A 26,551-nucleotide genomic window follows, 5' to 3' on the forward strand; every position below is an offset into this window, starting at 1 on the left:
CAAACTCACATTGAAAGGAAAGACATTTTAGCTGCAATAACCACCTATGTGAGATTTGTTATCCTTCTTTGACAAGGGAAGGAGAACTATGGACATCAGACCTACTGGAAGGAGCTCAGAGTTTAGGGGAACATAGCTGCGAGATACACGGGGTCTTCCCCATGTGGTGACGTGGGCTGATTAGAATGTAGCCCTAAGCAGGAGCCAGGACGTAGCTCTTTATGGTTAAAAACTCTGGCAATGCTTCTCAAACTTCAGCATGCAAATAAACCACCTAAGGGTCTTGATAAAACTGTGATTCCTGAGATCTGGGCTGGGGTCTGAGATTCTACATTTCTAACAAAATCCCAAGTGATGCTATAGGGCTGCCAGTCTGCAGGCTACGTTTGGAATATGAAGGTTATACAGAATTTACCCCAGAACAGTTCTCAGACTGTGATTATAAGACCAGTGGCATCAGCATCACCTGGGAACTCGTTAGAAATGCAAATTCTTGGGCCCTGTCCAGGGCTACTCAATCAGAAACTCTGGGATTTGGGCCCAGACATCTGTAGTTCAACAAGCCCTCCAGGTGATTCTGATGCTGAAGTCTGAGAACCACTGAACTAAAGAAGTATCTAACCAGCCATAGTAGAATCACCTGAGGGGCTTAAAAACAAAAGGTCAGGCACTGGTTTCCATGCCACGTCAATTAAATCAGAATCACAGGATGTGAGACCCTTCGTCATGGGTATTCAAAAAAATTTTCCTGGGCAATCACAATATGCAGCCAGGTCTGAGAATCACTGCCTGAGGGAGGGCGGGAGGGAAAGAGAGAGAGAGAGAGGAGGGAGAGACCCACTTACTGCCTGAGTCTTTGCCGGCACATCTGGTACAGGTGGGGGTGTCTGGGACTGTTGGGCCGGCAGCTCTCTTCGTCCTCACTATGGCTTTGCACCTGTAACCAAGATCCCAGCAGAACCCAGAGCCAGTGGGGAAAGGTGTTGGATGGCAGGTGGCCATAGGGGAAAGAGGCTGAGTGTACTTGAGAGACTTGGATTCTTCTGTCTTGGCAGGAATGTGGTAGTGAGGAACGCAGGAGCTGAGGTGCAGCTCTATGTCCAGTGAGAGGTGACATACATGCAAACGATATTACAAATCATCACAGTTTCTCTTTGTGGCAAGGGTCTGAGAACTTTCCCAAGAGAGCTCAGCATTTGATGGCAGTACTGTCTATAGTCCCAGGCAAGAGAGGTCTTAGGTTTTTGAGAGTCCACAGGATGAAGAGTTGGTGGACCTACATGATATGCCCACCTGGATCTTGCACTACCCCTTCTAGAACATGTTCCGGTTACAAAGGATGCCCAGATATTGTGCTCAGATGGCTTCAAGGCTTCTTCAGGGAATTGCACTGGTTTTGCCTGATATCTGTTGTCTTAAAAGGTTAACCTCTGGACTAACGTATGCACTCCTAGGCATGAGTGATGACCAGCGGATGGCTATTTTTGTGAGTAGAGGGTGTGTAGCTTTTGGATATGCAGGCTGGGGTGCTCACACATCTATAAGCAAAGTCTTTGTGGTTTAGGACAGATCTGGGCGTGGGAAGAGAAGGTGAGAGTCCAAGGACTAGGGAGTGGCTCTGCCCACACTGCTGTGTTCTAGCACAGAAGTCCGAAGAGTCTGAGAATTTAAATTTGAACCTGGACTTCCAGGTCTTTATGGTTACATATTTATTGATGTAGAAGAGAACATACTTTATTTCATAGTGTTTAGCTTAGTGTATAATCGACCTCTATTTATACTCTTGTGCTGATCCCACAAATGATAGACAGGTGTGCTTGATGAGAAACTTCAATGAAGATCAGATCAGATGAGGAATTAGAAAAGTTCTGGAAACCTGGATGCTCTTAAGAAATCACACCTATTAATCCTTCTCCATTAACCTACTCCCAAAAGTTTCTGAATGTAGTTCAAGAATTGGGATATCTGGCGAGGACAGGGAGCCTGGATTCCCTTTACCCAATGGCAAGAATACAAAGCCTTTCTCTGCCAGCCTCTCTCCTGCCCCCAACCCTCTCATGTCCTCCAAGTCACAAGTGTCCTGCAGCTGCTGGGTTAGAGATGGGTGCAGTGCTGGGCGCTCTTGGCTCTGCTGGATGATGGACAAGTCCAATGACTTAACCATCCTGCTCATGGGATTCTCCTGAAACAGGCTCTTTCTTGCTCTGCTCTTTCTTTTCCAGAAAGTTGCATCCTTGGCTAAATGGACTTCCTTACTGGTGGCCTGTAGACCCCACAGCTCTCTCTTCACCTGTGCAGGGTCTGTGCTCCACTGTAGATCTGCTTTGGGCAAAGAATGTGTGCAACAGGTTGCCTCTGGGTTCGAATCCAGAGTTTGTGATGGTGTTTGCATTGTGGATATCCCCTGCTGTGTTTCCTCTTTATGGCAAAGGGCACATGGACCAGAAGAAGTGGGCAGCTTTGGGTCCCTGGTGGGAGGAACAGGATCTTCCTCTGAGCCTGGCCCAAACCCAAGGTCTTGTTGGAAGACCAGTTTATCTCCTCTCACTCTGTCCATCACTTCCCATACCACTTGGTCCAAACTGTTCTTTTTTGTGATATTATGGGGTGCTGATAGCCGATCTCGGGGACATGTATACAGGCACATCTTGGAGATGGCTTTCCGGAGGCGGTCTCTGGGTGAGAGAGGTTCAGGTTGTGGAGCCAGAATCTTGATGGATGGCACATCAGGGTTGCAGTTCCAGAACATGTGGGATGGTGTGAACTTTTGGACAGGTGTCTTAGACACATAGGAGTAGAGACAGAAGAAGGCATCAGCAGTGACGGCCAGTGTTTGCACCTGCTTAAACCTGCCTGGGCACAAGGGTTAAAGATGGTGAATCTGGGGGTCATCAGTAAATTATCCCTTGTATATCTTCCTTCAATAGCCTTCCCAAGGCTCAAAATTCAGAAAGAAGATGCCATATTTCCCAGCAGTGTTTCTCCCATTTAGATTTCTCACACCCAGGATCCCCCTTCTTCACTTTCTTGACTTCTTGATTTCACCATCCTGAATAGATGATTTCCTTCAGCCCAAAAATTAATTCTGTATGGGATGAGGAGCTTTTCTGCATCCTGATTTAACATATCCTTTCTGATGTCAGTATATTCTAAACAATGGCTTCTAGTACTGTTTGCTTTAGATGACAAACATGACAAAAAAGGACAAAATCAACATCATTTTCTTAGTAACAAAACTTTAGGGTTCTAGAAGGCTTCTGGACAGCGACAAATTTGAAGAATGGCAATTACTAGCCAGTGGACTAGGGTACAGAAATTTAGATGGACTATATCATTTTTTTAAAAGTAAACGCTACACCCAATGTGGGGCTCCTATTCATGGACTATACCATTTTATTAGACCTTGCTTCACAAAGTGTGGTCCCTGGTCCAGAAGCATGGGCACTGCTTAGGAACCCGTTATAAATGTAGAACCTCAGACTGTATCTCAAGCATTTTAATAATCTCCTTTGGTAATTCATGCACATATCCGTGTTTGAAAAGCACTGTGATAAACCATACGTCTATTACGGTGTAAAACTTCTAAAAGGCAAGAATCATGTTCCTCTTCTCTAGTCTGTTCTTCCAGAATTTAACATCTAATTATGTACTTGGCACTTAAAATAAATTCAATAAATTATCCTCTAATTTTAGTGTGCATAAGAATCATCTAAGGTTGTGAAAATACTCCAACTCAAAATCATTGTTGCAGCAGGTCGAACTCAGGAATGTAATTTTACCAAGATTATTTCAAGTTGAATCTGATGCAAAGACTCTGAAACAACACTGTCAGAAACACAGTCATGCTGAGGATGTCACAGAATATAATTTGAAACATAATCTAACATATAGAGTCAAATAGAGGGGCACCTGGGTGGCTCAGCTGGTTAAGCGTCTGACTCTTGATTTTGGATCAGGTCATGATTTCATGGTTTGTGAGACTGAGTTCCATGCCAGGCTCCTTTCTGACAGAACAGAGCCTGCTTGGGATTCTATCTCTCTCTCTCTCTCTCTCTCTCTCTCTGCCCCATCCCTGCTTGTGCTTGCTGTATCTCTCTCTCTCTCTCTCTCTCTCTCTCTCTCTCTCAAAATAAATAAATAAACATTAAAAAAAAGAATCAAATAGAGTCTTTTATCCCTCATCCAGCTAGAGAAGTCCTCTCATATCTTTCCTTAGTATGGAATCGGGACAATTTAAATAATTGTTTCCCTGGATGTGGTCTAAGGATTACACATAAGAATCCTGTGTGCTTGTTTGAAATAAGTACTCCTGAGCCTCTCCCTCTGTGGAAAAAAAAAAAAGCCTATGAATATGAATGTTTTATAAAGTCTCTGGACAATCTAACATATTTAACTTTGAGAACAATTGCCCTAAAGGGAAGTGATTTTAATACAGTGGCTATAAATGAGGAACGTTCTATTGTTCCAACTGATGAGAACAATTGCCCTAAAGGGAAGTGATTTTAATCCAGTGGCTATAAATGAGGAACATTCTATCATTCCAACTGAGAAATAAAAATGGGGATAAGAGGTAAAAACATTGTTCTCATTTGATTCAGCTAAAGGAGAGAAGGCCTAAGAAAGTAATAGTGATATGAAGTGTCTTCAAGACTATTTCTTTAAGGGGGAGAGGCATACATCAAAATTCTCCACATTGAAAACAGCAGGAAGGAAACAGACACAAGAAGCAAAGGGTCGGTGAAACTGACCAAGAGGAAGTAGCATCTAGAGCCACTGTTGTGAATGGCGGCGAAGTAGAGTGGGCCTATGGTAACACTCACTGGCCAGCATGAGGCAAGGGTCCTCCGTCTCAACCCTCCGCACCTGGGCCTTCAGGAAGAGTTGGAAATCAATGCCTTTGGCCTGAGAAGGGGTAGTGAAAAATCGGGCAGGAATCCGAGAACTGTCCTTGTGGTCCTCTTGGCCAAAGCCCAGACTGAAGAGGATGTCTTCTGCATCTTCTTGCACCTTGTCCAGAATCTCAGAGATGCTGAAAGGAGGGAGGTTCAGTAAATAGGGGCAACTCTGAGTTTCAAGGTCATCCAGAGTATCTAATAAAAGACTTACATATCTTCCTGATCCTTTCTCTAGCTTCCATTTTGACTTTGAGAAAAGCTTTCCCTTCCGTGAACCTACATTTTTGGTCTGAACATGGGAATTACAATCCAGCCCTGGTTTAAAAATCCAATTAGACTCTATCGTAGTACTTTAAACATCACAGATGAATGAAAATTTGCTATGAGAGGGATATAAAAAATTGAAAACATCATAGATTTAAAGAAATCTTATGGTTATGGGTTATTAATCAGTCAGTTCCCACCTGCACATACTATGATTTCGCTGGCTTTTGCCAAATGCTTTGTGGCTTGCTACTCAACTTACCCTGATGGTTGTGTGGGACAACGAGGCACTGAGTGTGTAAGAAACACAAAACTCATTTTATTCTTACCCTGAGGTAAAAATTAACCAATGTTCAAAACCTGATTTTGTAGCACTAGTTTTTTCAGGACAGAAACCCTGCATTACAGAAGATCAAGCTCTCTCTGTCTCTCTCAGTGTGGCACTAACATGTCTCTACATCCAAAGCTGTGTACCACCAAGCTGGTGCCACTACAGCTCAATAACTATGCATCCCACATGAATAAGTCATGGGGATGAAAAGTACAGGATAGGGGATATAGTCGGTAATACTGTAACAACATTGTTATGGTGACAGATGGTTACCACACTTATCCTATCTTATACAGTGTAACGTGTAGAAGTGTTGAATCACTATGTTACACACATGAAACTAATATAATATTGTATGTCAAGCATATTTCAGTAAAAAAGTACAGATATCTGAGTCTCCAGAGATTCTGACTCAACTGAAGAGGGATGTGGCCAGGGTAGAGGCTTAGTGAGGACAAATCACTAAAGATAGGCACATGGCTAATAAATCTGAGAACTGGGTCTCAAGTTCAAACCTTGACACCAAATTCCAAACACTTGTTATCACACTGCTTTGTTTTTCATAACTTTCCACCTTAAAGTTGTTTGTGTTTGTGTTTTGTTCACCCTACTTGACTGGAGCTCCTGGGGGTAAGCACTTTGCTTCACTTTTTCAAATTTCACATAGTCATTGCCCCATATGCATAAGGGGATACAAAATTGCCTGAGTGAATCAATATTTAATTGCTTCATTCAATCAACAAATCAATCAATCAATGCATTTACCGTAAACAATTGCTGTAAGTCTAGGAACTGTGGTGATACCCATACTACACCTCCTGGGGTACAAGTTCACCTCTGTTTGACACAGCTCTGAGCCATGGATTCCTCTGCACTGCCCCCTGCCCATTGTTCTTGAAGCAAATGTGGACATACTTTTCAAGTACATGACTGCATAAAATGTCCAGTAAGGTATCCAAGAAAAAATGGGCAAGGGTTCTTGGTTCCATTCTCTTCTGCCTCTCCTCTTCCCCACTCGTACAACCCTGCCAAACCTGGTATCTACCTTGAACTAGTCTTGTTGGTCCCACTGGTCATGCTGCTGGAAGCCAAACTGCAGCCAAGATCCAGTAGCTGGAAGGGCCGGGCTGTCTCCAGGAGACTCCTGCAGGGATAAGAGCTGATGTCACATGACTCTTGTCAGCAGTCTACATCCTGGTTCCAAGACGTGTTCTGCTGGGCATATTTACCCCCCTGCTGTGTATCTTCTACCGTCTACTGCACAAACTCAGTCTAGGGCCTCATTCCTGGTTGGAAAATCTCACTCTCTATGGTGACCCTTTAGCTCTTTGTGTTTGATCTCTTTGACTCTGACACCTACCATAGTTCAGTAGCTCCTGACAGAGACATTATTCAGTCTGGGTGACCCTAGCACTTACCTGGAGAAGACTTTGCCGTGGGCGGCCAGCAGTGTGGCTGGGCAAGGAACAAAAAGGCAAAAAGAAAGTTAGAAGGGAAAATGAAAATCACCTATGCTGCCTCTCTGAACTTAAAACTCAGCCCCCTCCATTCCTCTCTGCCACTACTACAGGCTTGCTGAACCCCATGAACTCTGCTCTTCATGGGAGTATCTAAAGATCATCAAACATAGACCTGGAAGGGAGGCAGACATGGCAGAGAACAAGTGGCCCTAAGCCTCTGAACTTATAAAAACGATGACTGGTGTCTAGGCCAGAGTTTCTCTGTCCTGAGGAGGGTAACATCATTCAGCCTTCTAGGCTAGTGTTCCTGCCCCACAGTGTGAGCCTCTACAGGTCCCGGGAGACACCGGTACATTGCAATACCTCCCTCCTTTATTTAAACCGTCATCTTCTTGCAGGCAATCTCTCTCTTATATCCAGTATTTAGTCTGCTTTATGCTTCCTATACAGATTCAGTGATGTCTGGGCAGCCAATGTTACGGTGATTTTATACGTAATCTTCCCAGGAGCCAAATGAAAGCCCTCATGATGGACTGGTAGGCATAATGTGAGGTTGGTGAGGAAGTATGTGTGGACACATGATGCTTTATGAGTTTTACCTTACGTCGTAACGAGACGGCTTTTTTCCTACAGATAAGACCCCAGTGAATGGGTTTCTTTTTTCCACAGTTCTCCCTTTGCATTCTACCCTTTCATTTCTTAAGTATCTAATGTATAACCTCTTCTTTGATTCCAACATCAGAGAGCTGTGCCACTTACCCTCTGCTCCTAGGGTCAAATCATCTTCAAAGCTGGTTCCATGGCTGAGGCACCCTGTGGAATAAGGCAAAGGTCACAGAAAACAGGCTTACACACACACACACACACACACACACACACACACACACATTTATATACACGAACATCTATAAACACATAATCACATCAGACACCACATGTTTGCAAAACTCCCCCCAGCTATACATACACTACTTCAGAAATCACATTTATATTTTGATTTAGAAAGACTGAAACAATCACCTGTAATTAGCCTGTCTCCTATATCACATAGTCATGTACACGATCCTCTGTCAGGTAGTGAGCACATGGAGGTGTGTACTCACACTCACACACGTAAACACACACATCTTATAAAGCTCTTTTCCTGTAACGGTGGTTGGTAGCTGAACAACAACTAACAGAAGATAATCTTTGAGTACTAGTCAGCCTGGCAGCTGAGCCAATGCTTACTCTATCTTTTGGACCTCGTAGACTGCCTTGTGACTACTAATAGGTGTTTTATAGACAGTTAAAAGGCAGTCAGCATTCTTATATGTGCATATGTGTGTGCATGTATATATACTCTCTCTCTCTCTCTCACATACACACACACACACACACACACACACACACACAGCCATATCACTGTCCAGATAGAAGAATAATAGAAGAAAGAAGAGAGCCTATACTCACCACTGTAGCCTGACTGTCCTGTTTCCTCAAAAAACCCTTCTTCAGAGTACCTGAGGAGCACAAATGAGGGTTGAAGTCACTACATTTTTCCAAGGTGCTTTTCCTCAAATAAATCTCGCAAGTTCACATAATTTTCCAATGTGAACCAGCAGTACGTAACTGCCTTTATGTCGAAGAAAGCTAAGACAGAGTGGCTATTTGACAAATTCGTAGAAGTCGTCAGGGGAAGTGGGGCTAGGATGCATTGTATTTTAGATTGGGCTGCTATTGTACTGACCACTCCGTCCAAAGTCAGCTCAGAAAGCGACAAGTCTGCAGTTGCTAGGTAAAACAGGAAAGAAAAAACAGAGAAACAAAACCAGAGAAATACATTTATAGTAGCAGTGCTTAGGGGTGCCATAATTTCCACATGACAGATACAAGTGTTGATAGTTTTCGACTTGTAAGAAGAGGTCAACTTGACTCCCCACACCCTCTTCCTTCTCTCTGAGCCATGATCATATCTTTCAGGAAGCAGCAGAAACTGTGTTTTGGTTAGAGATTCTGATTTTACATTTTGAGGTATGATCTTATCAAATATTTACCATCTCCACAAGAGGAACAGACAGAAATCAGCATACTTGCTAGTGAGAAACAACTCAGTTTTACCAACCAGGAAGAATTCGGTGTCTGAAACAGGTGATTGCATTCCTGCTTCCTGGCTGCTGTTCTGTTCTCAGATATTACATAAGAGGATGTGGATACTTAGATATGTCCGCTTCCAAGGACTAATATGTTGTGAGTTTTACAGCGTTCATTTTCCTGAAAGTTTTTAAATGGGAAGTTGCACATGATGCTTTGAGTCTAACCTCAGTATGTAATCACTCAGTGAAATGTTTAATTACTCATTAATGGTAATGAGTTTACTAACTGAACACCCACAGATCAAGTTGTGTTTAAGTTTTGCAAAATAAATCACTGCATATATAGACATCTTTTATTGGCACCTTCATTTCAATAGTGAAAAATCAGTCATGTTTTCCAAAATCTGTATTTTTACGTCTTCATGAAAAAAAAACTGCACATCAAGGTACATTATAAAATAATGTAACATACAAGCTAATTAAGGATGGTTAACTCTCATATGATTTCACTCATACGTGAAATTTAAGAAACAAAACAGATGAACATAAGGGAAGGGAAGGAAAAATAAGATAAAAGTCAAACTGTAAGAGACTCTTAAATACAGAGAACAAACTGAGGGTTGCTGGAAGGCTAGTGGGGGGCGGGATGGGCTAAATGGGTGGTGGGCATTAAGGAAGGGACTTGTTGGGATGAGCACTGGGTATTATTTGTAAGTGATGAACCACTAAATTCTACTCCTGAAACCTACACCACATGGTATGTTAACTAACTTGAATTAAAATTAAAAAAAAAAAAAAAAGAATGGGTAACTCTATAAATGTGCTTCTCTTACTAACAGATGACACAAAAATATATTTTAATATTATGAACATATATGTTAGTATATACACTATTAAAAATATCAGTATAAATTTATATTTACTATTACTACTAAAGAACCACAACATACAAAGTCAACTATTAGAATAGTGAGGTTGACTATTGCATTTAATGCTTGTGATGTAGCTACATGTAATGCAAGTATCAAAGCCCTCCAGAACTGGGAGACACCAAATCTTTATTGTAAAATGGACAAATCGTATGATAAATTAATGCTTCACAACGACAAAAAAGAATGAACATTTAACAGGAGACCTACCCTCAACAAACTTCGAAGCACACAATACTGCATTGTTAACAATACTGCACTGTTAATATAGGCACTATGTTGTGTAGAGCTCTAAGACTCACTCATCTAGTGTAACTGAAACTTATACCTGTTGAGCTGTACTACAGTCATATTAAAAAGAAAAATTCAATTGATATGTATGCTATACTTCAATAAAATTTACTTTAAAAAATACCGCAGGTAAAATTTCTGGGGTGTCCAAGCAAAACTCAGTGCTATTCACTAAATACGAGGTTTTGTTGGGTGTTCAGCCTACATGTCTCTTCTCTGGTTGTGCCCTGGCAGGCGTGTTCATATTCTCTATATGAGGACCAGCCCAGGATGAGCTTTGGGACAGTAGGCTGTGTGTAGGTGGAATCTACTACAGAAGTACGGACATGAGTCTGGATCTACTGATTGACCTGAAGATGACTGAAAACTTCATGGCCATCACCCAAGTACCAGGCCTTTCACGTATTAATGCTTAGGACATAAAACCCATGACTAGGAACTAGATCCGTAGCTGCTCCTCTCTGTCTTCCACTGAAAGATCCCTTTGCATCATCTCAAGTCTGAAATAGGAGAGCCAAGGTACTGCTTGTCTTGTATAGCGAGTTCCTAAGCAAAATTAGGAGGGAGGATAGGACTGTGAAAAGAAGGATGTGACTCTTTTTAGCTTCTTCCAGCAATTTCCATAGATCTTGCCTGTGAGATTTAAGCTCAAGTCCACACAGATGATTTCTGGGCTCCCAACCCTACCTCTCATGATGCACAAGCAACACGCTCATATCCTAGAAACCCCCCTGGGAGCTTTAAGAGGAGAAAGAAAAAGGAGAGGCACAGTTTGTGAAGATATACATGATCTAGACCTGCAGCAGAATGGTCTGCCATTGGATTCAATACACTGAGAGACGCTGACACTAAATTACCCAGGAAGTTGGCAGGTTTTCTTGGAGAGCCTGTCCGAAAACAAAACCGTGTTGCTATCGGAGAATGTTTATTTGGCACTGGAAAGAAAATGGAAACCATAGAGCCTTGAAATAAAATTTGAGAAGTGCGTCCAAGCACCTGTCAACAGAGTGGACAGGTATCCGGTGAATGTGGGCTCTTCGTTCATCTTGTCTCGTCTGTGGTCTTGGCAGCCTAAGAATTGAACACTGTGGTGACTCAGAAAGTCATATCTGGAATGCATTTTCCCTATCTTCTTCAATGTCTATTACCAAAGTCAAGTGTTCTCTTGCTACCGTCAATCATCATCAACCTTTAATTTTTCTAATTATCTCATATAACTAAAAAGTATTACATTTGTATTAGGGAGGATTCAAAAATAGACATAATTGGAAATATTTTATAAACCTAATAATTCCCCCTTCAGAGACAAATGTAGTTTTTTTTAAAGTTTATTTATTTATATTGAGGGAGAGAGAGAGAGAGAGAGAGAGAGAGAGAGAGAGAACTCCAAGCAGGCTCTGCACTCTTGGCACAGAGCCCAGTGTGGGGCTTGAACTCATAAACCGTGAGATCATGAGCTGAATCGAAATCAAGAGTTGAATGCTTAACTGACTGAGGCACCCAGGCACCCTGACAAATGTGTATTAAGAGACTTTCCTGTGGGCTTTTTAAAGTTTCACTATTAAATTTTTTTCAACACATCAAAAGGTAAAGAAAAAATGACAGATAGCCTTGCACTTGCCACCCTACTTTCACACCTGTAAGCATTCTGTCATATTTGTTCCTGAACTCTCTTAATAAAAATAAAAATATAATATTAAAAATATAACTACAGCCTCATTTTACTCCCATTCCTTCCCAGAGGTGGCCACTATCCTCGAGTTGGCATGTATCCCTTCTGCACATACTTTTCTGAGAAATAAAGAGATTTAGACAGACAGATGCTAAGTATATAGGCAGGTCTATTTTGTGAAATTTTCAAGTAGCACAAAGCCACTCCTTTATAAACCTCACCGCTCACGTATTATTACAGAGCATAAAGCATTTGTGCATATACTGTATCATTTAAATCTCACAAGAAACGTTGAAACTTTATTATTCTAGGTCTCTACTTTCTAGGCAAGGAGTCTGAAATAGAAGGAGTGTTGACTGTTTTCTTACAGGTGGTTCCACAGATAGTTAGCACAACTTTTGGCTCAAATCCTGGAGCCTTTTTACTCACCAGACTATTTTTTCAGCCCATGTTTTGTTTAGGGTTTATTTTTGTAAAATATGGGGGGGGGGAAACGTAATTTCTGGAGTTTACAATCTTGTGTTTCTGTGAACTTATTCTTTTCAGCTGGAAGGTAGTATGTTTTGAGTCAAGGAGCATATTTTTAAACTACTTGGCCCCCTCGGAGGACATTTAGACGATCAGACATTATCAGCAAATATGCTGTCAACAATTATTGATGAATTTAAATTGACTCAAGAATAGTTCATGATAGAAAGACCAGGAGCTGACTGGTTCTCCAGTAGGTACCAGGTGAGGCGTTCTAAATCCTAGGACAGTTGTGATGCACCAGAAAGTGCCAGCACTCCTATTACCACCACCCCTTCAACTTTCTGAACTTTGAGGACCCTTTACTGACTTTGAAGTCAATGAACTGTCAACCGGATTAGGACAAGAAGGACAATATGTTTTGTAAACCACGAAAACACAAAATAAATCCCTCCTGGCATTACCTTCCGGGGCAGAATTGAAATAAATAACCTTAGATGATTCATTTCCTAGCAAATAAGCAAGGATGGGTTTATTGGTATGTTAACAGGTCCCCAGACTTTATAGATTGAAGGCCATATAAAGTTTGAAACATTCCTGAAGGGGAACTAAGGAGCTGCATTCTCAGCATCATCACACAGAGGATCAGGATTAAGTAGGGCATAGAAGCTTTCCCTCTGGGTAGACTGAGCCTACTTAATAATAGGGTTAGGGTTAGGGTCAGGGCTAGGGTCAGGGTTAGTGTCAGGGTTAGGGTTAGGGTTAGGGTTAGGGTTAGGGTTAGGGTTAGGTCCTGATGAGGTGTGGGGTCTCGTATTTTACTGTTTCTGAGGAGAGAGATACTGTATTTTGCCCTGAAGTACCTTCTCCAGTTCTGGTTTCAATGACTGGGGTTAACCCACAGCCTATCTTCCTGCGTTCTGTAGTAGAAATTAACACAGTGATGAATTCCTATGATGATAAGAACAATGAGGTTTCTGAGAAATGTCATACGATTTCACTCCTATGTGGAATTTAGGAAACAAAACAGATGAACTTAGGGGAAGGGAAGGAAAAATAAGATAAATAGAGCGGGAGTCAAACCATATGAGATTCTTAAATACAGAGAACAAACTGAGGGTTGCTGGAGGGCTGGTGGGTGTGGGTATGGGCTAGATGGGTGATGGGCATTAAGGAGGGCATTTGTTGAGATGAGCACTGGGTGTGATATGTAAGTGATGAATCACTGGGTTCTACTCCAGAAACCAATACTGCACTGCATGCGAACTAACTTGATTTTAAATAATTAAAAAAAAAAAAAAAGGACAATTGGGTTTCTAACTCCTGTTTTGTTATACAGTGTCAGACTTCAGTCTGAAGAAGAAGCAATGGAGGAGGGATCTGAAAAGCCCGGACAGTGCCCATAACTGCAGATGTCCATCATTCTGGATTCTAGACCTCATCCAGTCTGGATTTCCAGGCCTCCGCTGCTAACTTAGTCTCAGCCCAGAGCTGTGCTTCATTCATGGCCCACTCCCCACATTCGCCCCAAACCCTTGCAATCCACACTCCCACCCCCGCCATTTCCACCTCACATCTAACCATGAATCCCAGTCAAACCCAGTTCCCTCTCTCTGAGCTCCCAAGAGTCAGGGCCTGTTCGCAGATTTAGCCATCCACCCCACTCACTGCCACCGCCCGTCTGGCACTTACCCGCAGTCCTGTAGCCAGTCTTCAATCTTACTGATCGGATTCCCTGGAAATAGCAGAGAGCAGATCGCCGTGAGAGCTAAAGGAGGCCAGGCTTCCTCCCTGCAACTCAGCCTGTTCTGCAAGTTTGTCCTTATGTAAGCCGTACCATGACCCCTTTCCCCCCACAAAGCTTTTCTGTAAGAGATGAGAGAATTCTCCCATGTATAAAAATAGTGGGTGTTTCTTCTCTCTCTGCTTCCCGCCCCCTTCTGCCTGGATTGTGGAAAATGCCCAGGATGGCAGGCCCACGGCTCCCTTTTCCTCAAGGTTTGGGAACAGGGGTGGATTCTTCTCTAACAAAATTTAAAAAATAATAATAATAAATAGAAAAAGACAACACAAAATCAGAATTTTGTGCTTACACTTTTGTTTTCTGCCAAATAAGCAAGGATGGATTTATTTATATAAAAGTTTTTTTTTTTTAACTCTTAGGTCTACAGTCTCATTTGAACCTCTAAGAAGCTGTGAGAGGCACGTAGAAAACGTACTACCACGACTTGAGGTATGACCACTTCAATCAGACAAACACGCCTTTGAGAGGTAAGTGACTAGCCAAAGGTCACACAGCTCCCTAGCAGCGGAGTTGAAGTCAGAGTCCCAGCATCCACTTGAGTGTAACCTTGTTGCACAGACAAAATAAAAATGCCCCATAGCATTCAAGAGAACCCTGACCTCAGGCCCTTATAGCCCGGGATGATGCAACAATGTGCTTTCTTGTTCCTCATCTTATGCCTATCTCTCTCTCTCTCCCACCATCTAGATCTTGTATCATTTCACTCTTCTTCCTTTAAACTCATTAAACCCATCAAAATGAGCCTCCCTGAAGGCCTAGCCTCACCCAGGAAACCACTGCCCACGCTCTGCAGACCTGTGCCCGTGGGCACATTTTCCCCAGCACCAGGCGATGTGGAAGTCTATTTGTGGTCTAACTGCCTCTTACCTTCCTGGAAAACGTCATCCAGGCTGGAAGGCTCAGGATCTGAGACATCTTGCAGGACAGCTCCGGCCTCCTCTTCCAAGACCTGGGTCTGCCAGTGGCGGCTCTGCCGGAGCCAGGCCCGCCGCTTCTCCCAGGACGTGGGGCTCAGCACAGAGCCCTCCATGGCCCTGGCTCAGACTTCAGGGCCTCCCGCCACGTAATGCTGTTCTTCTGAGAGCTGAAACACAGTGACAGCCCCCTCATCGTCCGTTCAGAAGCCACCCCAGGGTTGCCCCACAACTCCCCAGCTCTGCATCAAGGAGCATGACCTCTGTGCCCATCCAGGAAGAGGGAGGAGATGTCCAGCCCTTCCTCTGTCTTCCAAAAGAAAAAAAAAATGTTCTGAAATATACCAGGGCAAGTCTTTCAAATCAGCAAATCTGGCAATTTTGAACATCTTATGATGTAAAGGACATTGAGAAAGTTCTTCTAACTTAAAAGAACTGCTACTTCTCATGAAAGTTGACATACTATATTAAAAAACAACTTTTGGGGGCATGTAGGTGGCTCAGTCAGTTGAGTGTCTGACTCTTAATTTTGGCTCACGTCATAATCCCAGGGTTGTGGGATCTGTGCTGAGTGAGGAGCTTGGTTAAGATTCTCTCTCTCTCTCTCTCTCTCTCTCTCTCTCTCTCCCTCTGCCCCTTTCCCCTGCTGGAATGCGTGCTCTCTGTGCAAAACAAAACAAAACAAACTTTCTCTAATCCTTAATGATGTTGCCTCTCAGAAGCTTCCATTAAAATTAGAATATCTTTAGGGGTGCCTGGGTGGCTCAGTCGGTTGGGCATCTGACTTTGGCTCAAGTCATGATCTCACGGTTTGTGAGTTCGAGCCCTGCGTCGGGCTCTGTGCTGACAGCTCAGAGCCTGGAGCTTGCTTCACGTTCTGTGTCTCCTCCTCTCTCTGCCCCTCCCCCACTTGCACTCTGTCTCTCTCTGTCTCTCAAAAATAGATAAATGTTAAAAAAATTAGAATATCTTTACATTTGCAATGTATACAGTTCACTTTATTTGATCTTCATAGAGATGCATGAAGAATTTCCAGGTCTGAAAGGTTAAACAACTTTTTCTAAGGTGCCACAGCCAAGATGTCACTCCAACTACAGTCATTCTGAGTTTGTTGTTTGTTTTGTTTCATTTCCTGTTTTATGTATTAGGGATCCGCATAAGATTTCTCTTGGAAAAGAATTCCCATAATACAAACAACAAGGAGATGTGGCCTTATGCAATTAGCAGTCACAACCTCCAGGATCATTACTTTCTGATTGGTCAACCTGGCTTTCTCCATAGCTATGAGTTAACGCCTTGGTGCATCAATGCATTTATATATTTTTTTCTTTGTTTTTAGTTTTTATTTTAGAGAGGCGGGGGGGGGGGGAGGGAGAGGGAGAGAGAATACTAAGCAGGCTCCACGCTGACGTGGGGCTCAGCCCCACAACTGTTGAGACCGTGACCTGAGCCACAATCGAATCAGAGGCTCAACCGACTGAGCCATCCAGGTGCCCCAAATGCATTTATATTTCATTTAACACTGCCCACTCAACCTCTCTTGTGTTCCTCCCAAAGATGCATTCTGATGGCACTAGCCACTTATTCAAAGAGGAAGAAGGAGGGGAAAAAATCACTCAGCTGTCCAAATAGAACTTACAAAGCCTTGAGGCTGGTGTACCTAGAGGTACATTCACTGGCTTATACTCTGTCCTGCCTCTTCCCTCCTGCTACTCTCACTCAGCCCGTACAGTGAACGAGTAGAAGTGGGACCAGAGCTCTTCGGGGTCTCATCCGTCTCCTCCCCAGAGCTGCCATCAACAGCTTCATCTTCATCGCTGTGCTTTTAATTGTTAGAGCAAGGGAGGGGTGCCTGGGTGGTTCAGTCCATTGAGTGTCCAACTTTGGCTCAGGTCATGACCTCGCAGTCCGTGAGTTCCAGCCCCACGTCAGTCTCTGTGCTGACAGCTCAGAGCCTGGAGCCTGCTTGGGATTCTGTGTCTCCCTCTCTCTCTGCCCCTTCCCTGCTCGTGCTCCGCCTGTCTCTCTCTCTTTCAAAAAATAAATACACATTAAAAAAAATTTTTTTTTAATTGTTGGAGCAAAGGAAAACAACAGAAAAAGAATAAGAAGAATGCCAGTTTCCTTAGACTTCTTATTCTTCAAGGACTTAAAAACAAGATCATTAGGGAGGTATTCAACAATTTAGGCCCTAAAACAGCTATTTTTGAGAAGAACATCCGGAACATAAGATGCCTTCCTAGGGCAATGAAATTGTTTTGGATGCCTCTGCTTGCTACAGACAAAACATATCCAGAGACAAAGAATACATAGTTACTGTTGTCTGAGCTAAATTCTTTCACTTCTGTGTCCAGCCCAACAGCAAAAATATCCTCCAAGGAGACACAGCAGCCGGCACTTTGAGAAGTTGTTAACCCAGAGCACCCGGCTCTTCATCCACTGTTTGTGCCTTTTAAGGCAAATTAAATGAATAAATTAAGCTTGTGACGCAGAGAAGCCACAAAGAGGCGGTGCAGAAAAAAACTTGTCCTTTAGACAGAGATGCTGTGAGGTGATAAAAAGGAGGATGAAATTGCCACTAGGAAGAACTGAGGAAAAGAGTCTAAAAAGCTTTGACTGGGGTTTATTTACCAAGTTCTTCACCTTCAAAATATTGAATAGGTTGGTGTTAGTTGGTCCAAAGAAGAAAACATCAAAGGCTGACTTGCCTACTGTCTTTAATTCCCAGAGTAAATGGACCTCATCTCAAACACAAGAATTGTTCAGCTCACGAAGGAGAGGTTTTTTTTGGCGATGAGGGGGATTTAAAAGGAAGGCAGCAGGGCAGGAAAAAAGGAGGGGAGGAAGAAGTGAAGAAAGGAAGAAAGAAAGGAAGGAGGGAAGGAAGGAGGGAGGGAAGGGAAGAGGGAAAGAAAGAATATATGACTCCCACACTTTGCCACTTGCTAGTGGTATGACCTTGGAAATTTCAGTCCATTTCTCTGTTCTCAGTTGCTCAACTGGGACATCATGCTCTAAAATTTGATGCTTCTCATACCGTAAATTTGTGATGTGTCGTTTTACAGTTAAACCCCTATAAGGCCAGCAGAGTGTCCGAATCTCACCAACGGAGATGGTAGATAGACGCCTCTACTTGGGTTTCAACATCTTCTGTGATAGGAATTCTATTCTACATTCCTCCACATCTTGGAAAATATATTACACGCATATAGGCTAAGTTCCTCTTTGCCTCCTGAAAATGCTTATCTCCTTTTAAACCCTACACTTTTCTCATGTTCTTTCCCCTCTCCATCTTCCTCTTCCTCAGCCTTTGACATACTTCACTTGCAAAGCCCACTCTTAACCAACCTTCTTCATGAAGTCAGACCCGGCTTCTATAGCCTACAATAGTCACCTTCATGGATTTCCTTCCCTGCCCATTTTTTCTTCTTAGTCCTTATCACTAACATAGTTGATATTTTATTCGTTAATCCTATTTATTGTTTGCTCTTCTGACTGGAATATAAACTCCACAAGGGCAGAGATTTTGTCTGGGTTGTTCACTGCTGTATCCCTAATGCATAAAACCGAGAGGAATTCATTGTAGTTGCTTAGGAAATACTTATTCTCTAAACGAATGAATGTTCAGTAGGTGACTATTCCCCAAAGGAGCCCATTGCTTTACAGATTCATCATAACCTAAGAGACCTATGTAGGGAGATCAGCTTCCAAAGGGTTAACAATGAACTTATAACTGTGTGCTACTAAGCATGTAACAATGTTTCCATCTTCAAGTTGGGAGAAAAGAGATGAATTTGAGAGTCTAAGACTTGTTTCTGTTCTAGGAGCTCCAATAATTATGAAAAGAAGTTGTAATTTCTTAACTATTCCTTTCTGTTTTATTATTATTATTATTTTTAGTAATCTCTACACCTAATGTGGGTCTCGAACTCCTGACCATGAGATTAAGGATCCCATGCTCTTCTGACTGAGCCAGCCAGGCACCCCTTCTTAACTATTCCTATTTGCTCTTCTGTCCTATGCACAAAGGTTTTACTCAGTGTAAATACCTATGAGAGAAAGCCCATGGAAACAGAATCTGCAATGAATAAGTGTTCCAAAGAAGGGCTTATAAATAAATGACCATTATGATTATGGCAACAGAAAGGCTAGACAAGTTAAGGTCTCTACCACCCACTGAGAACGACAGCCATTTTTGGAACAATTTGTGCGAGAATGGAATACTTTCTTCACCTGGGGAAGCGACACGGTTTCAAGTCTGAAAGAAAGGATGCGAGCCGTATCTAAGCTAATCTCAACCTTGGCAAACTGGTCACGGGCTCAGAGAATTGAGCAATTTTCCCAATCTCTGCCACAGAGACCTGTTCACGGGTGTTATGTGGGAGCGAGAAGCTCAGCGATGTTATGAGGGAGGGAGGGAGGGATAGAACTGTCTGGTTAGCGGTTGCAGGGAGGAAGCTGTGCTGCTGAGAGGTAGGAAACTGAGTATTCTTTGTGGGAATCTGGAGGAAGTGGCACATGATATCAGAGAAGCACATCAGCAGTGACAAGTGTTAGAAAGAATTGAAGGATGGATGGGTGCACGCAGAGGTCGAAATGGCACCTTTGAAGGCCTTGGGACCTCATGTAAGAGAGGGAAGGGTGTGGAGCTATTTCTTTCAGACAAGTTACACAAACACATACACCCACATGTGCCACAGAGTGTGGTGCAGTGTAAAGAGTGCTGACTGGGAGGAATCGGGAGACGTGGATATTCTTTCAAACTTTTTGTCCGATCCATTGACTTCTGGCAAGCCAATTACATTCTTTCCTTGGGGAGCAGTTTCATCCTCTTGAAAATGAATTGGTGGGATTCGATGTTGTGTACATTTACCTTCGAGACCAATGTATACAAATTTATTTGAGTGGGGTTTCAAATACCTGTATGGCTACTATCTGTAAAAGCAAATGCCTTTGTATCATTTTCCCCGTACGCATTAGGAAATGGCCCGGCGGCCTCTGGTGTTACTTCCCACTTGGCAGATTCCTTTTTAAGGTGGCCCTGGCTTATGAGGTTCCTACACTTCCAACTTTCATTGACCCAGGAAAGCGGTGAGTCTTGAGTCTTTGAACGAGGGAGGCTGAGAAGGAACCCAAATGAGCGTGATTCCATCAGGTGTTACTGGCCTTTTTTCAACTTTTCCACTTCTTTTTCTTTGGCTTATGCTGTGTCATCCACAGCATATTCTATCCAGACAAATTCTGTCTACACTTTGAAGGCTGATTCAAGTCATTGCTTCTCTTACCTGCCTCTAGCAACTGCCACATGTGCCATCACGCCCAGCAAGAGGTACATGGTCACCCATCGGTCGTTATGTGTCACTCCTCATCAACCCTCCCCCAAGCCCCAACTCAGACACAGCATCGTACCTTTGCAACAGGAAGAGCTCAGCAAGTGCTGTACCTGCGGAGACGTGAGAATCAGACTGGCACTGAGAAACTACCCTCGTTTAGTAGGTGTTACGGGACAGGTGCTCCTGACTTTCCACAAGGTCCCAAATCCTAATGTATATATATTTTTTATACCTTGTAGAGAAGAGGAAAGAGGCTTGGGGCATAGTCATGCTGATCCTTTGTTGATGGAACGTAGGGGCCACATGGGTTTGACCAAAATTTTGTAACACTTGAATTACCAAATTCTTCTATATTTAAAAAATTATTTTTCCAGAGTGTTCCATTCTAAGTTTCCATTCCTTGGTCAGAGGTTCCTTTTGGAATCTGATTGTTATCTTTCTTGATGCTGGTTTATATTACAAAATTGTACTTAATCTAACTTCTATGAGGAAGGAAGTCCTAGCTTGCTGGTACTTTTCCCTGAGGTTCCTACGAACTGCCCGCCCCCTCAACCCAAAAAATTCCACACTACTTCTGTTGCTATTTACCTGAATTACTCCTTAAAAGCCTTATTTCTCCCTTCTGCTCTCATTTCCAGCCCTTTGCCTTTTCCTCTTTTCTCCAATTCTCTAAAGTTTCACTCCCCAAATATTTCTCCACAACCTGTCCAATGTTCTGGAATCTGACTACAACAAATAGAGTAGGAGGGAATTATCTTTGTTCTGAGGATGTTATAGTTAAGAGTAGAAATTTCAGCTGATAGGATGGAAATTAGACAAAAGAAGATTCAGGAAATAAGAGCTTTGAAATGAATATCTTCTAATGAAAATCATCAGCAGAAGCAGAAAGTTTAGTCTCAGGAGAAAACCTCTGTAGCTCTGTCATTATTACTACACTGAGAACATCATATACCTCAAGTATGTTTTTCTAAGGGATGTAGTCAGATTCGCTACATGGGTAAGTCAAAGTGATAGGTGCTAATAATAACTGGGATGTGTAGAGTACCTTATATTTATCCATAAGATCTTCCTGTAAACACTATCACTTAATCAAGACAATCACCTTTGAGCTAATTACTGTTCTGTGAAACTCAGGGAGATATGTGACTTACCCAGGGTCATATATTTAGGATCTTGTAATGCTGAGATTTAAACTCAGGTTGGTCTGACTCTAGTTGTGTGGTCTTTCCATTAATTACAGAACAGGAAAATAACCTAATATCACCACCCAAGTATCAGTGGTACATGTAATTTGGGATAAAAGAAAGGAGAAACTATTTTTGTAAATTATCCATTTCACATGCTATATAAACTCTCTACTTTATAGCCCGGTATAGAAGAGACAGTGTAAACCAAAATAAATTCATCCTTGGCTTTGTGACAGTCTTCGTGAAGGAAGTGTTGCTTCATTTGGTTATTAGCATAGTTTTCCTTCTGAACTCCAACTAGATTATGATGCAGTTTTGCTTTTGTCAGGCTTACAGAGTGTTTTAGCAACAAGGGTCCAACTAGGTTCTAGTTGAGGGGAAAAAGGCTGCCTAGAATTGCACATTACTTTCAGATTGTTGTGCCACTCAGAACATTTAACGATGGTTATAGAGCATCACAGGCCAATCAGAGCCAGTGTGGAGAAACTTGTGGGATAGTTGGGTTGGTTATGGGTGCTCAGTGGCTTGAAGCAATTGATATTTATCATAACTTGGTATGGAACTATTTAAATATTAAAAAAAAATTTAACATTTATTCATTATTGAGAGACAGAGAGAGACAGAGCATGAGCACGGGAGGGGCAGAGAGAGAGGGGGAGACACAAAATCCGAAGTAGGCTCCAGGCTCCGAGCTGTCAGCACGGAGCCCAACACGGGGCTCGAACCCACAAGCAAGGAGATCATGACCTGAGCTAAAGTCGGGCACTCAACCAACTGAGCCACCCAGGTGCCCCTATTAAAATTTTTTTTTTTTAATTTTGTTTTGAGAGAGAGCACAAGTGGGGAAGGGGCGGAGAGAGAAGGGGACAGAATATCTGAAGTGGGCTCTGTGCTGATACCAGCAAGCTTGATGCAGGGCTCGAACTCACCAGCTGTGAAATCATGACCTGAGCCGAAGTGGAACGCTCAACCGACTGAGCCATCCAGGCGCCCCGGAACTATTGAATATTTTAACAATCATTATGGATCTAACATTTTGTACCTGTTAAATATCAGCTGTTTGCAGGCATCTCAGGGGGGTATTTTTTTTTTAATTTTTTTTTCAACATTTATTTATTTTGGGGACAGAGAGAGACAGAGCATGAACGGGGGAGGGGCAGAGAGAGAGGGAGACACAGAATCGGAAACAGGCTCCAGGCTCTGAGCCATCAGCCCAGAGCCTGACGTGGGGCTCGAACTCACGGACCACGAGATCGTGATCTGGCTGAAGTCGGACGCTCAACCGACTGCGCCACCCAGGCGCCCCATCTCAGGGGGGATATTTTTAAGGGACCCAGTAAGGATGGCCAACTTTTGAGAAGGAAAACTGTAGAAAGAGCAAGAGCCTTGGAATCAGAATAAACCTTGTTGGGAATCACAGTTCTATCTCCCTACAGCATATGTAAATGGTAACTTACCTGTCCCCTCTAAACCTAAGTTTCTTCATAAGTAAAACAGGTAACATACAACTAGTTGAGCTCTAGGGAGCTAATATCAGGCGATGTATGTTAAGTCCCTGATGTATAAGGGAGGTGCTTCATAAAGGATAGCAGTTATTATTATTAATCTTCCCTCAGTCTAAACCGTTCACTAAAGTTGGGACATTTCCAGGAATAAGAAGGAAGAAAGAGTGAGCAACATGATACAGTAGTGTGTGTAAAATCCATATGGTGAAAGAGGGGTGTTGCTGTTAAGCAGAGATGAAACATAAACACTAAGTAGGTCCTTCCTTCTTACTTAATGCCCAAAGGGACCAGAGAGACCATTTAATCCCAGTCAGTCATTTTGAAAAAGAGGAGTGGGGAGGGAGGGAGAGAGGGAGAAAGATAGGGAGACGGAAGGAGACCATGAGACAGGGAGAGAGAGAGGCTTATCTGAACTCACATAAAATATGATGGTTATAAGTGGGACTCAAAGTTCACAAGTTCGGAGCCCCAAGTGAACGCTTTTTCCTTTACATCACACGGCCTTCCTCATGCCACTCTGGTTTCCACTCTGGGGCTCCTCCCAGGGACATGTATCAGACAGACCTCTCTTCTCTTCTGTCTGTATCGTGCCTACACCCAACCAGGGCCTATAGACTGGGACTAAGAGTGAAAACAAGCGTGGGAAGAGAGAAGGAGGAAACAGAGTTTCCATGATGAGGCCCACAAGACCTTCTGCATCTCATTCGCATTTATAGCCAAGATACACACATATCACCCCCATTGCAAAGGCCTGTGGGAAATCCCAGGACAGCCATTTCTCTGTTTGTAGATAGGACAATCTCCACCTCAAACCAGGTTGACTGCACCCCATTCAACACGCCCCCAACCTGCCCTATGCTCTCACATTCCTTCACAGATAGGAAATACATTCCTGATTTCTAGTTCTCTTCCATACCACCGTAGTTGGGAAGATCTTCAGAGCAAACATTACCCTGAGTATAGCCTTTGAGCGTTCGGAGACGTCTGTGGTCTAAAGCAGCAGTTCAATCTATTTCAGGGAAAAGGGGGGATGTTGTTTGACAATTCCAAGAAAAATTCCAATTAATCAATATAACTATTTTACCCTCCTCTTTCACCACCTTTCTCCCCCAAATAATTTCAGCTGAATAAATACTGAAAGAAGACAACCAGAGACCACTTTCTCTCTCCTTCCCTTTCTTCCCTACGTCCACTTCCACAGTGTGAATGAGTTCCATGGAAGGCTTGTCAAGTACCACAGGAAACATTAAAGTTATACATTTGGAAAAGAGTCATTCGGTGCTCTCAGTGTTGGGAGATACTAATTTTTTTTTCACCTGGATGGGCTCTAAAGCTAGCAGGACTAAGAAACATCTGTTCATCTGTCCTGGTTTGTAGATAGCTCAGTCTAGAGACAGAAGTGAGGGCGAGCAGCGTTCTTGGCACGTCTTTAATTCTTCATCCCTGTTTCCATGGTAATGCAGCTCTCTCCCTCATGGGCTCATTTTTATTCTCCCCTCTTATTTTTCACATATCTACACCCTCTCTTCTCAAAATCTGTGTTTAAGCAATTCTGTGTTAGGCTTGGGTGTGGGCAGGGCACAAAGCACAGTGGGTACCAGAATACCCACTTCGATTCTGCCCTGCAGGTGGAAAACAGTTGTCAATTATCAAGTGGCAATAAATGTCTGATCTTTTCTCCTTACTGTAGCCTAGAGTGGGCCCACGAGTCATGATCTAAGCTGAGACCAAACCTCCTCTCCATTCTCCATTAGAATGCGAGTCATAAACCCTGAGCTAAAAATGACTGTTCTGATTCCTGTGGCCACTATGTAATGTTTAATCCCAAGGCTCCATCCCCCTTTCAGGGGCCGGGGAATTCTGATGAAAGGTTATTAAGATGGCTTTAAACTCCCTGGGGTGTCCATGAATAAGAAATCATTTGTTAGATCTCTTTCTATCCCTCTTGTTACACCTTCTGCTTGTTAACCCCGATAGTATTCTAGTAGAGAGAGAGAGAGAGAGAGAGAGAATAAACCTGGCCTACCTTCCTCCTAATAATGCATCCTGTTACAAGACAATCATGCCAGATCTTTCGCTCCAATCACTCAAGCCTAACAACCCTTAAGTCTGTAAGCTTGGACACACAAGTTGAAAGCCTCCAACCTCCAACCTCCAACCTCCTATCCTCGGCCTCCCACATTACTGTCTAAAAAGTCCCCTTGCCTAGACAGGCAGTCATTTGTGATAGAAAGAGTCACCAGTACTCATAAATCCTCATGATCTTATCAAACCATTTCTGTGGGGCTCTTTTCTCTCGTCCTTGTTCCGTGTTGGGGACCCGTCTCTTCTCCACCCACTGGAAAGTGCAGGAGCACAGCGGGGGCCTGGGAAAACCCCAGTGCAAGGATCTTTCCACTCCTCTACCTTCCCCCAAACTCATGTAGGGAGTGACATGCTCAGCCTGGCTGCCTATAAGATGAAGGGTGCTGGAGGATCACAGACCACCCCCCATCCCAGATGAGGTAAGTCATGGAGCACAGACCCCCCCATCCCAGATGAGGTACGTCATTAAGTGGTTAACATATCCACAGATCCATCTCTGAGATGGACAGTCTGGAAAACAACCCTCACAGGTGGTTATCTTTCTAGAACCTTCCCATTGAATTGGCCTGGCATTGTCCGATGGTGTGAATTCTCCCTCGTATCTAATCCCCGTATATCTTGCTACAGTTTATCTCTTCACCAGCTTTCTTCTGCAGCTTCTGAGGAAAGTAGTCACATCTGCAAAAGCAACATTGATTTCAGCTAGAGAGTCCCACTTGTTCACCGTTATGGGAGCTGGAATGGAACCTACAGGGAAGTTGAGAAACTCTTCCCCTTGAGAACCTTTCAAAGTTAGGATCAGATTGGAATTACAGCACAAGGGAGTACAGCAAGACACAGAGAGGGACTTCCCAGGTGAGAAAGGTAAAAACATTCTTAATTATTACTTCAGGCCATCAGAAGAACCCATGTTTTGTGACCCGACACAGAGTACCTTTCTGGGAATAGGAGGAAGGAAAAAAAAAAAAAAAAAAAAAAAAAAAAGGACCGTTTTGTTCCGCGAGGTAGTGATGAATTTTTTAAGGTTGAAGTTGAGAATGTGGGAAATTTGCTCCTGACTTTTCCCTTTTCTTGGCAACGTGATTTCTCTCCTACCTGCTTCCTATCTCCCAGCACCATCCCAAATCAGTATCATCTTAAAATTGAGGTGGAAATTATACTCACCTGTCTGCTGGTAGAGAGCAGCGTGTGAGGCGAAGCGGTTGTCAAAGCCCGGCCAAGCCCTTCCCAGGTATGGGGACCTGAGTGAGGACAGTGACAAAGTATCATATTGCATGTTGTACCTTTCTCTCTGTCCTCATGAAATTGCTGTTGCCAGCTCAGAAAGGGGAAGCGGAA

The 26,551-nt window shown here is 43.1% G+C and overlaps 1 protein-coding gene across 1 annotated transcript; it reads right to left on the reverse strand.

Moving 5' to 3' along the window:
• Positions 1 to 1,694: 1,694 nt before the first annotated feature.
• On the reverse strand, positions 1,695 to 26,551 carry TESPA1 (thymocyte expressed, positive selection associated 1). Its single transcript, XM_043564225.1, has 9 exons — positions 26,378 to 26,551; positions 15,057 to 15,273; positions 14,078 to 14,120; positions 8,403 to 8,452; positions 7,710 to 7,763; positions 6,909 to 6,945; positions 6,536 to 6,634; positions 4,821 to 5,029; positions 1,695 to 2,853 (listed from the first exon to the last, which is right to left on the reverse strand). The coding sequence occupies exons 2-9, from the start codon at positions 15,217 to 15,219 to the stop codon at positions 1,904 to 1,906; spliced, it is 1,605 nt and encodes a 534-aa protein (XP_043420160.1). The 5' UTR covers positions 15,220 to 15,273; positions 26,378 to 26,551; the 3' UTR covers positions 1,695 to 1,903.

This window comes from Prionailurus bengalensis, chromosome B4 (genome assembly GCF_016509475.1).
Source record: "Prionailurus bengalensis isolate Pbe53 chromosome B4, Fcat_Pben_1.1_paternal_pri, whole genome shotgun sequence".
Taxonomy (NCBI): Eukaryota; Metazoa; Chordata; class Mammalia; order Carnivora; family Felidae; genus Prionailurus; species Prionailurus bengalensis.

What these genes read in the sequence shown, in the direction of transcription:
- TESPA1 (XM_043564225.1), bottom strand. Translation starts at nt 15,219, where the DNA reads ATGGAGGGCTCTGTGCTGAGCCCCACGTCCTGGGAGAAGCGGCGGGCC. An exon ending in AGGACAGTCAGGCTACAGTG is followed by an intron (nt 7,764 to 8,402) that starts GTGAGTATAGGC and finishes CTTATTCCACAG; the next exon opens with GGTGCCTCAGCCATGGAACC. An exon ending in CCCTTGCCTCATGCTGGCCA is followed by an intron (nt 2,854 to 4,820) that starts GTGAGTGTTACC and finishes CCTTGTGCCCAG; the next exon opens with GCAGGTTTAAGCAGGTGCAA.